This window comes from Corylus avellana, chromosome ca7 (genome assembly GCF_901000735.1).
Source record: "Corylus avellana chromosome ca7, CavTom2PMs-1.0".
NCBI classification, from domain to species: Eukaryota; Viridiplantae; Streptophyta; class Magnoliopsida; order Fagales; family Betulaceae; genus Corylus; species Corylus avellana.
Genome location: NC_081547.1, coordinates 23,441,760 through 23,455,698, shown reverse-complemented (window position 1 = coordinate 23,455,698; position 13,939 = coordinate 23,441,760). Strand labels below are relative to the sequence as shown.

The following is a 13,939-nucleotide window of genomic DNA, read 5'->3' as shown; positions in this document are numbered from 1 at the left end:
AAGCTAGTTAACCATAATAACTTAATACCAAAAAAAAAAAAACACAATTTGTGCATACCATTCACCCAAAAAGAAAAAACTAAGAAACAACTTTCCAAATCTTTGTAAGAAAATACTTCAATAATACCTTGGGTCTGGGTCCATTGACAGAAATTTATCCAGGAAGTCCACAGCTTCCAAGCTGCTTATATGGAATAACTGCAAAATGAAGAGAGGAATCTACTTTACCTTTCCTTCAAATAAAGCAAGTACTATATACATATATATATATATATATATATATATATATATATATATATATATATATAAACAAAACTGGTACATTATCTCCCAAAAAAGTGGTAACGTCAGCAATCTCACTGATGAATAGTTTTACAGGAAGAACTGCCTTCTATGAGCTTGAGTAGCAGAAACTAGAAGTAAATGTCATTATGCAATTATTCAGAATACTTAAATGGAAAACATGTAATTGAATACTGGTAAAAAAGTTCTATGCCATGAAGCAAACGACCAAAGGGTACTGTTTCAAAGAAACTCACTCCTCTGTACCAAATAGTTATATAAGTAGACAGATTATCAGAGCTATATGTACAGTTGGCCAGAGTCATGAATGTTAAAAAAAAAAAAACGGTTGTCTTCATGTGATTAATTATGAGGAAGGGAAAAAGGGAAAGAACAAAAAAAAAAAAATTCTTGACCAAGTAGACAAAAGGGGAAAACTTTATAAAGAATTAACTTATAAATACAAGGATGCGTCATATATATATATATATCTAGATTGCTAACATTTATAACACAAGAAATGATTCCAAGTGAGGCAATTCAGTGTGAAGACTCACTGATTCCACCCTAGCCATTTCAACCATGTAACTCGAGGGCTTCTCCTGCAAATAGCATGGCAATGATACATGAGTGCCAAACACTAGTATTGTTGAGTTTCACTAATAACAAGCAAAGCTTAAAATTCAGTCAGAAAGATCATAAACCCTCAAACCCATTAAAAAAGCAACTAATATCGAGATCTGCAAATAAATAGAGGGAATCTTGTAATTATCCATTGATCTGTCCTTTATCACTGTGTAAGAGCTAAACAGAAGGCTAATGTTCGACTCTACCTACCACAAACTTCATTTCACAAAGTTGTAAATACATGCACAAATAAGGACAGATTGTCAATGCAGAGGCCAAAATGAACAAGTGTCACAGCAGCAAACAACATGATTGTCAAATGACTTCGAGGATATGACTTTAGTAGAGCAGAATTGAAGAAGGAATGGGGCAGTCAAACCGCAGCATTTCACTGTTGATTTGAGGCTTTTGGGAGTCAATTTGAGTTGTTGGCATTAGTTGTATGCCAAAATTACAATAAACCTTTAGAGCAAATCTAATAATTATTATTAGTTCTTTCATTAAAACATTTCAACATTGATTAAAAAAATATTACATATCATGTTTTCTTGTTGCCCCACAGTTTACAGAAAATTTAGCAAATCTTGTCTTCTTATCCCTTAACGCTGCAGCAATCTCATCAGCTAAGGAGCATGACTCAATGTGAGCCCCGCAACTCTAGAACAAGTACAATAGATCACGGAGGATCTCAAGGCTTAATATAGCTCTCAAACAAAAAGTAAAGGATACTCAACTGTAAAAGATGTCATGCATACTACATCTTGATATATTTAAAATCATTCAAGATTTCATTTCACAGCTCTCACCAATATGAAAGGTCCCCTTAGTAGATTCTTCAATTGAATCACTTTCTATTAACATGGATAAATGCACGGACGGACCCAGAATTTTAGATGTGGGGGGATGAATTAAAAAAAAAAAAAGGATAGTAGGGGGTAAAAATTTGATTTTAAAATAATTATAAGGGTATTTTTTTTAAAAAAAAAATTGAAGAATATTTTGAGGCGTGGGGGGAATGAAGCCCCCCAAGCATAGGGGTAGTTCGGCCCCCCAAGCATAGGGGTAGTTCGGCCCGGGGATATATATATAATTGAATTCTCTACATTTTTCATTCCAACTAAAACCTCCAGCCTAGCACTTCATTCTAGACCTCCAAACAAATAAGCATATTATTTCAGATTTAACTGTGCATTTCAAATTTAAAGTTCACTTGCAATAATAAATATGATATTAATCTGTAATCATCCACTTTCCAAAATTGTTCCTTAAAAAACAAGTATAAAGATCATAAAGGGCACCAATACGCAAGATGGATTGTAATGGACGTAAAAATTAAGCAAGAAACGCAAACCTGTCTTGATTGTGATGCTTTCATAACAAGCATCAAGTCCCCATAGGAATGAGAGGTTTGTATAACATTAAGCTCAGTTGCAATAGCATGGCTTGTCTGCATAAGTCCATATGTGTCGGTTGTTAGTAATAATCTACAATCAATCTATGGCATGATGTGAAAAAGAAAAACATTCAAGAGAAGTCATCCTACAAAGCTGCAAAATTCCATAGTGGATACTGTTATGCATTCATTTACATGCTTCAATTTAAGATCCTAAATTCAAGCTGTCCACGCTACTTTACATACATCCATGTCTGTGCCTGCAACTCAGAACTACCGAAAAAATACTGAAAAAGGAAAAAAAAAATATGACAAAAGAAATATCTAACTCCTGTATTTTAAATTCAAATGAGAATGCACTAAGCACAAAAAACGACCGAGTGAAAATATACTTCTCCTAGTAAAGTTATGAGCAATCAAACAGAGAAAATTAATGTGTAAGGTAAAGGAACTCTAATAAGAACAAATTCAACTAAAAAGCTTAAAAAAAGTTAAATCAAGTACAATTGCTACATTTAACATGCTTTGAAAACCCACAAGGCCTTCATCACACAGACACGTATATATTTAAAGTACCAAAAAATTAACCCCAAAAAGTCAACTGACAGGACACCCTTGTGCAGAAGTTCAAACATGAAAAATTTATAGTAAGACAGCACAATAGATTCATTATGTGCTTGCAATTGTTTTTAAAAAAAAACTATAAAAGTATATCTGACAGTTTGAGAGCACAGCAGAAATAAATCAATTATAAACAGATACTCACCCTCTGAGCCAAATGGACAGCACTTTCTTTTTGATTATTGAGTGGTGAAACAACAGGAAGGTATTCTACCTGTTCAGGTCAAAATAAATGTCTCAGATTAATTTCAAACTTATACAAGAGTTTGCAGAACTAGGTAATGTAGCACCCAATATATCAAATCCAGCAGCACAACATACCTCCATAAAATTGTGAAACTGTGTGAACATTCTAAACATGAGCTTTCCCAAAGAGATATTCCCCCTATGCGAAATGGTATACCACATTACACAAGGCTAGTATGTTACATTAGAGAGAGTACCAAAATGAATTTCACATAAGAAAAGTGCCCTACCATGATTGGTCAAAGTGTACGTAAGGATACCGGACAATTACAGGTTGGATTGGGTAGCCAGGGATGAATGCGCCAAGTTGGAATGAAATAAGGACCCCTCCATTAGTTGTGGTTCCCTCAGGAAATAATAGTAATCGAGGAAATCTACCCGAAGAAGCCTTTCTCTGTATTCAGATCCTTGAAAGCACATTTCTGTATCAAATAGCTAATAAATTGATAAAAATCATTTGAATGTTAATTTCTAAAGTACCCTTAAAGAGATTTCAAAATCGGATTTAGTATGCAAGTGCTTCTGTTTCTAAATAACGGTTTCTAATTAAGCGCTATTGAGAATGAAAATGACTGACAAGTTTCACTACCACTTAATCAGAGAAGTGAAGCATTGTAGAGAAATTAAAAGTAATTATTTGCATTCATCCACAAATGGATCTCAAAAGCAAATGCTTCAACTCATACACTACTAATTAAGGAATAGGAACTTTACGATGTGTTGAAAGATGTGAAAAGGGATACAGCTCCCGATCGATATGTGCTTTCCAAAATATGATAGGGTATAATCAAATAACTATTAGATGTCATTTTGTCAAAAAAGGAAAAGAAAAGGAAACATGGTATTTGAAAGCAAGTGAACAATATCAAGAAAAAAAAAATCAACACATAAAACATTGAGAGAGACGGGCAATCACTAATGACACATAAACCAAATAGAGATAAGACAGTAAAAATTATAGAAGCTTTATACCTTTATCTCATTGACAGCATTCTTCCTTGATGACGGTGAGAACCTATTAACATATATCACCTGAGAACATAAAAGAACTTCAAAACCACGACTATTGAATCCAATTCAATGGAACTAATTTGATCAGCTTATTTCACTGATTATGGAAATGAAATTGCCTGCATCGCTCTGATAATAGTTCCAACAAAAGGTATGGAATCATGGGAGTCAGCTGCGACGATGGTGGGGAACAACTCATAGAAATAGAAGATGGGTTCGACGTATGACACATGATTAGATACAACTATTGGAGCAGTCTCCCTCGGAGCAGGTTTTCCTTTCCGTCTTATCCAATGATAGCTGCAGGCAACAAAAACACAACATACAAAAAGAAATTCCAGTATCTGAGAACCCAAATAAAAGCATAATCAACTTCACAGGAGATAGAAAGAAGAACTCCACTACAAATATAAGCTAAACCCTAATAGAAGTATTTGGTTTTGGTCTAATTCCAGAAACTTAAAATCTCGACTTGGTTGAATTCGAATATTTGGATTTTCCATATCACTACAAACTCAAAATCTTAATTTCTCTGTCTTTTCCTCCATTTTTCTCATCAACAATCTATCCACTAGAATTTTAAAATCCCAACTTTCCTGTGTTTTCCTCCAGTTTTCCACCAACCAAACGAAAAACAGAGCATAACCAAAATCCAAACGAAAAGAAAAAAAAACCCAGAATACCAACATACCCAAAAGAGAAGAGAATAAGCCTGGCGCAAATCCTGGTTACCCACATGATCCTGGACCTCCACCTGGGCATGGGGCTCTGCCTGTCCTTCCAGCCCTGTAGAGCCACCTTCGTCGCCAGAAACCCCACCACTAAGCACACCCCGAAGAGCACGAGCCTCGCCACTGCAATTGGCAAGCAAACCAATATCTTCACCCACTCGTACAACCCGTCGATCCTCGGAGACCCGTTGCGGAATGGGTCCACCGTGGCCGGTCCGGGCACGTCCAGCCCCTTAGACCCGAGAAACTCAAATGGGTTTATGCTGTTGTCGTGAGAACTTCGACCGTTTTGATGATTACGATTGTTGTTGTTGTTGCTACATTGATTGCAAGAGTCAGAGTCTTGAACGGTGAGGATTAGGTGGGAGGAATCGGAGGGCTGGGAAGAGAGAAGAGGTGAGGAGAGATCACGGTCCGCCATAGCTGGGGGATTGCGGAGGGACGAAAGTTCAGTCTTCGGTAGAAATTGGAGCTAAAATGATTGGTCGGATTTGCTGTAGTTTTATTTTGGGCTGTGTGTCTGTGGTGGGATATTATTTGTTTGGTTGTCGAGAAAACTTTTCCCATTTTATATTTACTGCCACGTGCATCGAATAGGGGTCACTTCTTCCATCTTCCCTTCCTCCTTTTTTTTTCCCGGGATTTTCTGAATCATGGCCTGCGTATACTTATCATGTATTTTAAATATAATCAAAATAGACTAAAGTTAGAAGCATCCAGAATGATAATATTACTTAAGAGTTTTTGTGGTTTGATGATGACCTATTTGTTTATATTATTTCTTTTTAGATTGAAAACAAATAAAAGAATAGTGTTACACATTTATATTTTTTATTCTATCTCTTTTACAAATTCATTATTAAATCTATAAAATTTATATGCGATGATCGCACGTATTTAATAATAGATTTGTTCATTTATCATATATTTATCTAAATAAAATAAATCATTGGTACAAGCAACGGCAGAACGAGCTAATTCCTTTGGGACTAAAGTTGTCTATGTTCTTTTTTTCCTTTAAAAAGTAATGCTAGATGTCATTCCTAAGTCCTTTACGTATCTCCTCTCTCTCTCTCCAAACTCAAATGATGTTTAAAGTTACCATAAAATCAAAATTATAATGTCACCTTCTGTTTCTGGTCATAATTTGCTTGCCTGGAAGTCTTTTGCGTGCTGTGTGTCTTTGGATCAAACCACACCCTGTAATTGGGGAGGGACCATGAGAGGAGAGTTGGGAAGCTCCAGGCCCTCTTTCTGCCTACAAGTAGAACACTCAAAAAGAGTAAACAAGGCCCCCATTGAGCAGGTCTTGTGGGACCCACTGCACCCCACTCATTTGTTGGTTTGCTCTTTGGATTCTTCCCTTTTCCCTGTTCAATCTCTCATCCTCCACTCAAAGAACTTTTTTATCACCTTTTATTATTATTATTATTATTATTATTATTATTTTATTCTTCTTTCTTCTGATAGAAGAAATGATGGAGGAGGAAATAGAAACACTTCAAAACACGAGGTTAATAGCAACCTACTTAGTGAAATGATGTTCACGAAAGTTTGCATTATGATGAAGAGCAGCTTGTTTGCAATTATAACTTAAAACTTTCAAGGTTAAATCCATCAATAAACAAGTCAAATATCCCTTAATTGGATGACCACTTAAAAATACATAATCCTTTACCTCCATTAAGCTTATGTGGCATTAACAACGTAAAATGTGATCAAATAAGTATCAAGTGTAACATTATTTTTTTATTTCTCCTTTTGCATTTTTTCAGTGCAGGGAACAAAAGGAAAATGACGAGTAATACTACAAGTTTCTCTTTTGTTCCTTTAAAAATGATATGGCTCTTAAAATTATCATTGAGATTTAAGGCTGACAAAACGGGTTGGCTTGTTGGGTTCATGTCAACCCATCTATGACACGAACTCGTTTAAGCTAACCTAAACACGACACGTTTAAATAAACATGTCGAACACCCAAACCCAAACACAACACGTTTTCTTAACGTATAATACGATACGACACGTATAACCCATTTTATTTAGATGCTAATAGGTTTGAACCAGACACGACTTGACCCATGAACACGTTTAAAAAAAACCAATTCATTTCTTAGAGCAAATCTGAGATAAAAATTATATATATATATAAATGAGTCGAACACGGGTTGACACGACCCGACACGTTTATTAAACGTGTCATAAACGGGTCACCGTTTATGACTCGAACCTATTTAACTTAAACCCTAACTTTAAAATTACGTGTCGGGTTCGTGCAAGGGTTAATTTGCCAGCCCTACTTATGACTAATCATTATTAGATTTTAATCAAATAGTAATTTTAAAAGCCATCTCATTTTTAGAGGAACACAAAAATAGAGAAACTTTTAAAATTACTCAAACAGGCCTATGTTGATTGCAGCAAAAAACACACTCCCAGCCCCAGCCAAAACCAGCAGTTGGAATTGTCAAATTTGAACGAGAATGCTATCAGTCCTTTCTCCATTCTTCTCCCATCTAACTTTTTTAAAAATTAGCATTCACAATTTCAATCATATAAGTCCTACAGATTCAATAGTTGATTTTTAAAAAAGGTTGGAAGGAAGAAGGCCGAGAGAAGGGAAGAATAAAAAACATTACTAAATCCACGCTTTCAGTGGTACTGCATGTGCAGCACGTGGTATTCTGTATTAAAATTGTGTGAATCCCATCTAAAAGGATCTATACAATAAATAGCCTTAGTGTCAGATATCTTAATCTGATGGTTTAACACATTCTGTGTCCTGATCGTTCTTTTGCTTCTTTTCCTGAAAATGTGACGGCAGAAAAATTAAAAATAAAATATAAAATAAGGGGAGTGGGGGAAGAGCACCAAAAAGTAGTAGGCATGAATAGACTGACACCCTTTTTGGTGTGATCCCTGCAATTGCTCATCACTTTCCTTGTACTCAATCTTCCAAAAATGGTGAACACAAGCATAATTTGCAGAGAGAAAGGAAAGGAACTAGTCATCATCCCCAGAGTAGAAGCCCTGTTGGCTGTTGGAGCCATCCAAGCTGTCATGTCCCTCAGCATTACAAAGCAAATTACCATCTGGATCATCAAATGATTCACGATCTGGAAGAAAGTATCCATCTTCTACAGGCTTGTAGTCCTTCCCCCTCCAAACCACAATCTGCATCTTCTCAAATGTCACCAGGATGCAAGGCACCAGGTCCTGCATCAACATAGGAAAACAATCAAAAAATAAATTACTCAAGAGCCTCTACAATCTTAAAAGGCCAACAGCAGAGTTAAAAGATACACAGACGCACATGAAGAGAAAGGAAACAATCCCATCTTTCCGAGATTTTCAAGCTACTATACACCCATAACATGATATTTTGAAAGTCATTGCAGCAACAGAGAAACAGTAGGAAAGTGCCCCAAGTTGTTCTCTTTAATAACGCCCAACTAAGGTGGGTGTCCAAGAGCAAGCTCTATGTACACAGAATATCGAGACCATTCAGTATACTTCTCATCAAAATTAGGCAAAAAATAATAAAATAAAACAATGATATTGATCACTACTAGTAGTTCGGATGAGAATATAGATTTGACAAACACTACAAGCTAATCTTCAGAAAAAAAAAAAAAAAAAAAAAGGTTTCTTTCTTCTCTTGCTAAAAACAAATGACAAAGTTTATTTTAATAGGTAACATATTTAATAAAAATATCAAATAGATCAGTATGTCGTTTTAGTAAATATAGGAACCCTCATGCCGAGAATACAACTTGAGCTTAAAGTACTTTACCCTGAGTTTGCAGCCTATTTTCTTGTAATCACTCCTCTCAAGACCTTGGCAGTCTATCCGAACCAGCTCACAACAGAGGAAAGCATCTCTGACCATGGGTACCAGACTACCATAATACCCATTCTTGGCTGCAGTTACAGCTTGGGAGTTAGTGAACAAGAAAGACAGATCAATTGCTGTTAACTACTAAACTCAAAAGGCATAAGCAGTGTATACCGAGTTTTGTTAAAGCGGGAACAGCTAGTCCTCTCTTTCTCATTTCCTTTGTTTCCACAATGCTCAACCCATCAATCGTAGTCTTGATTAGTCTGGGATATACAGGCTCGTGGGGTCTCCACAGCATTAATGGAATCACAGGCCTTTTCTTGGGATGATAGTTCCTGCCTCTATAAAATACAAGTAGACCACCATGTCTGTGGATGATCTTTCCAAATGTTTTATCCTGAATCAAACGTGGAACTTGTATTTATAATTTCTACCAAGAAAACAAAAAAAATCTCAGGGCCATGCTGCAATAGATTCATGAAAAGCTAAAATACAATGTTAGTAGCTGTGAAACAACCAATTGTTCTTTCTGAGGAAAATGTCATGCTAAAGAAAAAGAAGAGTTTTCAGATTAGAAGGAAACACAATACCTCAAGCTGAGTGCACACATTTTTCATGTCCACAGTGGGAACACCTAAACATTTTATCCTCACAGCTTCGGCATGCTTCCAGTGATTATGGATATCATTCAGCATGTTGTGGGTTAAACCATCTCTCCCTACAAAAAAGACGCACAGAGCTTAAGTCAAAGCAGTGAATGAAGAAAAGGAAATATACAGGAAAGGAACTAAGGAAAACCTTTTGTTGTGCTCTTTGTGAAATTTACCTACTACTATTCTTTGTAATTTTGATTTGTAGGTTGTTTCCCCTGTTTTTTGCTTTGTGAGGGGTTGTTTTCTCTGTCTTTCATTGTAAGGGGTTGTGTCCCCTGACTTTGTAAGGGGTTGTATCTGTGATGTGGAGTTGCTCTATTTTGAGCTTTGGTTTAATGAAATGCTTGTTCATCCAAAAAAAAAAGAAACTGATTATTTGGTTTGGTAAATCAGTTCAGATATGATGCCTTTGTAGTCCCATTTATCCTGCAAGTGCATTTCCTTTTGGACATCTAATGCATGTTACTCCAAGAAAAACATGGCAGGATGTGTAAAAACGGAAGAAGTCCGACTTGACCTTGGAAGATGAGGCATCTGCAAGGCAGTCTTTCAACCTAAAATTACATGAATACGATTATAGTTCTAATTATTTTGGTAACATAACCCTATATTTTTGACCTATCATACTAGTATTTCAAATCCAAACATGACTGACTATCAATGAAATTTTTATATTAAATGGTTGATGCGGCACAAAAGCTGTAGTGTACTCTGATGCACCAATTATACAGAATCTTCGATGTTTAAGAGCTTGGGGCTGGTTAGATTATAAAAAAATATTGAATCTTGATGAACCTTGACAGAAATTGTTTAGTAGTAAAACAGTGAATTGATTGGAAAAACAAAAGGCAAAGATGGTTGCAATCACGCACCCAGGTTTCTTAAGCAAGCACGCCTAGGCAGAAGGTAATCACACCTTCAAAGCTTTGAGAAAAGCTGGTAAAATTTCATTGAACTCAATCTCTATATATTTTCATAGAACACCTAAAAGCCTCTGTATAGGCTATTCCTAGTCTTTTTCTTATGAAGATAAGGATTCCTAAACTAAAGAAAAACTACTAAAGTAAGTAGGAAACAACTAAAACAAAACAGAAAAGGACTCAAAACACAAACTAAGACTCATAGCCAGCTGGTACAGCCCATTCCAGCAAATTTGGATATTACCATCACCCCTACTCTGATAAAATTTAATTTCAAAATGAACTAGCAACTTCCTACCCTAAAGAAACTTAATACCACGAGTCAGTAGTAACTAAGCAGCCTATGAAGGAAGCCAATTAGGTTCCATATCAAAGCCAGACCACATTTTCAAATTAATTTGATCTTTGATCTAGTTTTTCTAAGAGCTTTTTGCTGGCTGCATCAATGGTAGGTAGTCACTAAAGAAGCAAGTACTACAATTCAATGCTCTAAAAGATTCCCCCAAGGATCCATTCCTTACCTAGCGGCTTCCATAAGGCATTTCCCTATCAATGAAAAAGAACATAAAATGAATGGACACAGAAAAATTGACCACAATTGCCTCCTTGTCCATGATAAATTTGAAGGTAATTAGTCTCAATTAAATTATGTTTTCCTTGTCTTCTCATAATCTTTTATCAAGCTCTTAGAAGTACTCATAAACTCTTGACAGAGATGCTTCCCTAAATGCAAGAAGACACAAAATAAACACAAATAAAATTCTATATAAATAATGAGAAATACAGTGCTCAAGTATAATGTCAGAAAATTTAGAAAGAGCACATTTTAAAATAGTATCAAAATACTTTCAAAGGTAATTTTATAAGGAATTATAGTTTTCTGGTCTCCTCCATTGTCATTCAAATGTGAGTACTTATTCCTGCAGTTGTCCTAAACCTTCATCTTTTTCTTCTGCATATTTATATCGGTTTCTTTTCTTTGAAAGGCACTATATATTTTAATTCTCATATGGAAATGACAGTCTTCAGAGAGCTGATGCAAAATCTAACTTGAGTCTCTAGGTACTCTAATTGAACACACGTGAATTAGGAATAAGCACACTCAAATTGTAAAGCACGCTCAACATCTCAAAAAACTACAAGCCAGGTTAACGAAATAAACAAATATCCTACCAATGAAAAATAGCCAATTCAACATACAAAATACAAATTACAGAATGCAGAAAGCCCATATCCATATTAATCAAATCAAAAACCAAAATACCCAAATCATCAATACCAATCCACAGCTCCCAAAACCTTAAACAACTTATAACAGAACAAAACTTGAGCACCGAATTCACCAAACAAATAAACCAAAAAAAGAAGAAGAAGCAAATACCCAATTCAGCAAACACAGTATGCAATCCAAAAACTCCATACCCAGATTGATTTGCCTCTTGGTTTTGTGCCTCAGACACTTGTCCACCAGAATCTTCCTCTCGGCCTCAGAGAGCGGGTGCCCCTGAACTTTCTCCCTCATCATCCTCCCCTTCTCCTCCAGCTTCGGGTCCTCCGCTCCCTCCACGGACCTCGCCTTGGGGTCCACGGCCGGGGCGCACACCCCAGTCCATTCGCGGTCGAGGCGGCCTGGTCCGAAAGGCGAGTACTTGGGCTCTCGGAGCCCAATGGGCCTCACCGTCGGGCTGCTCTCCGTGTAACTGTACTGGAAATCGAATGGCAACTGGGAGCGTATCGTCTTTTGGCCGGTCCGATCGAGCGACGAAGGTGGACGGTACTGGGCTTTCTCCTTTTTCTTGGGCTTAGGGTTGGGGTTTTGGGGGGTTGGGGAGAGGGAAGGTGGGGGTTTGAAGGAGTAGTTCTGGTGCAGTTTTGAAAAGGAGGAGGAGGTGGTGGAGGATGAGGAAGAGGAGAGGAGGCGCGTGAGGAGCGTGAGCCGGAGTGAGAATTGGGGTGGTTTTTGGCGGGAGAGGCGGGTAAGGGACATCAGGGTTTAAGGAGGGTTTGTAGAGTCCGTTGTTGTAGCGAGTGACAGAGTGAGAGCGAGGGGAGGGAATGGCAAGGAAAAAAGGAAAGGAATAAATGTAAAATTGGTCCATGTAGTTGGTCTAATTTATAAATCATTCTATGTGGTTTAAAAAGTAATTTATAAGTTCAAATTAGTCTATGTGGTTGGTCTAATTTATAAATCACTCTCTGTGGTTTAAAAAGTAATTTATAGGTCTCTAGGGTAGGCCAAAATAACATTTTACTTACTGAACTCAATTTTTGTTAAATGACTTAACGAAAACCGTTACATTGCCACATCACACCCAATACAAATAAGACACGTATTTTTTTTTATTTATGCTTTTAAAAAAAATGACAAATAAGCTTTTTTCACGTTATTTTGAGGCTCCAACACACATTCCACGTCAAATTAAATAAACATAATCCCTCTATATCTCTGTGCCGCTGTTGTTTTCATCTTTTCTAACGATTCTTGCCGTCGTATCCATCTTCGTCTTCATGCCATCATCTTCACCTTCTCCATCGATTCTTGTTTTTATCTCCCGGTGAGCTGTTAGGTTTCGTAATACGATTGAAATCGCCGCCAGAGAATAACCGGAAATGTCACGACGGTAAACCACCTTGCATTGGAGCTTTTGTACTTTCGCTTTTAAGATTTTTGGCATCTTCGATCTGTGAGTTAAAAACATATCTAGAAAAAAAAAAAAAAAAAAAAAAAAAAAAAGAAGATTACTTTTTAAAAGATAAACCTATGGTTTGCTTTTTAAAGCGACCATCTTCCAACATCTATTTAACACAAACAAGAAAGCACTTGCCATAGAACAAAAACAAAAAAACCAGACACACAAAGAGGGAGAAATTGTTTTCGTAGAAAGAACTGCCAAAAAGCGCAAATACCCAAATCTCAAAGTAACCCAAAGATCAAAGATGCCCAAAATCTTAAAACCGAAAGTAAAAAAGCTTGAAAGTGAGGCGGCTTACCGTCGTGACGTTTCCAGCGGTTCTCTGGCGGCGATTTCAACTCGAGAAAGTGAATCAGTAAGGAAGATTATCGACGCATTGTGGGATATAAGGATGAAGATGCACGGTAGGGATAAATGGATTATATTTATTTAATTTGACGCAGAGTGTGTGCTGGAGCCTCAAAATGACGTGAAAAAGCTTCTTTGTCATTTTTTAAAGTATAAATAAAAAATAAAACGTGTCTTATTTTTATTGAGTGTGATGTGGCAATGTAACGGTTTCCGTTAAGTTATTTAACGGAAAATAAATTTAGAGAGTAAACTGTTATTTTGGCCTACCATAGGGACCGACAAATTATTTTTTAAACCACAAGGAATGATTTGTAAATTAGGCAAACTACAATGACCAATATTGCATTTATCTCAAAAGAAAATAGAAAATGAACCAAATTTTGATTGATATTAAGAATGTAGAATCCATCGCAATTGTATTTGTTTGAATTATTAATAATTTGAGTAATTAATATGATTTTTGCTTAATGAGGCGTGATTTTTATCCGAACTACCCTCGAGAACACTAACAATTTGAATTGATAAATAATGTAAATCTCAATCCGAGTTCTTCGAAAAGCAAATGGACCAAAT

The 13,939-nt window shown here is 36.3% G+C and overlaps 2 protein-coding genes across 2 annotated transcripts in view; both read right to left on the bottom strand.

Moving 5' to 3' along the window:
* LOC132186360 (lysophospholipid acyltransferase LPEAT2) overlaps positions 1–5,532 on the bottom strand; it is an 8,685-nt gene extending 3,153 nt beyond the window's left edge. The window contains exons 1-9 of the mRNA XM_059600294.1: positions 4,872–5,532; positions 4,300–4,480; positions 4,142–4,201; positions 3,400–3,563; positions 3,245–3,308; positions 3,069–3,137; positions 2,261–2,356; positions 840–884; positions 128–198 (exon numbers count right to left, since the gene is read on the bottom strand). Of these exons, the coding sequence (XP_059456277.1) occupies positions 128–198; positions 840–884; positions 2,261–2,356; positions 3,069–3,137; positions 3,245–3,308; positions 3,400–3,563; positions 4,142–4,201; positions 4,300–4,480; positions 4,872–5,332 (1,211 nt within the window). The 5' untranslated portion in view covers positions 5,333–5,532. The remainder of the gene's footprint in view (positions 1–127; positions 199–839; positions 885–2,260; positions 2,357–3,068; positions 3,138–3,244; positions 3,309–3,399; positions 3,564–4,141; positions 4,202–4,299; positions 4,481–4,871) is intronic.
* Positions 5,533–7,517: 1,985 nt separating this feature from the next.
* Positions 7,518–12,355, bottom strand: LOC132187293 (CRS2-associated factor 1, mitochondrial). Its single transcript, XM_059601558.1, has 5 exons — positions 11,745–12,355; positions 9,340–9,467; positions 8,921–9,146; positions 8,705–8,832; positions 7,518–8,127 (listed from the first exon to the last, which is right to left on the bottom strand). Exons 1-5 carry the CDS (start codon positions 12,307–12,309, stop codon positions 7,915–7,917), a joined length of 1,260 nt encoding a protein of 419 aa, XP_059457541.1. The 5' UTR covers positions 12,310–12,355; the 3' UTR covers positions 7,518–7,914.
* Between the last annotated feature and the right edge of the window lie 1,584 nt (positions 12,356–13,939).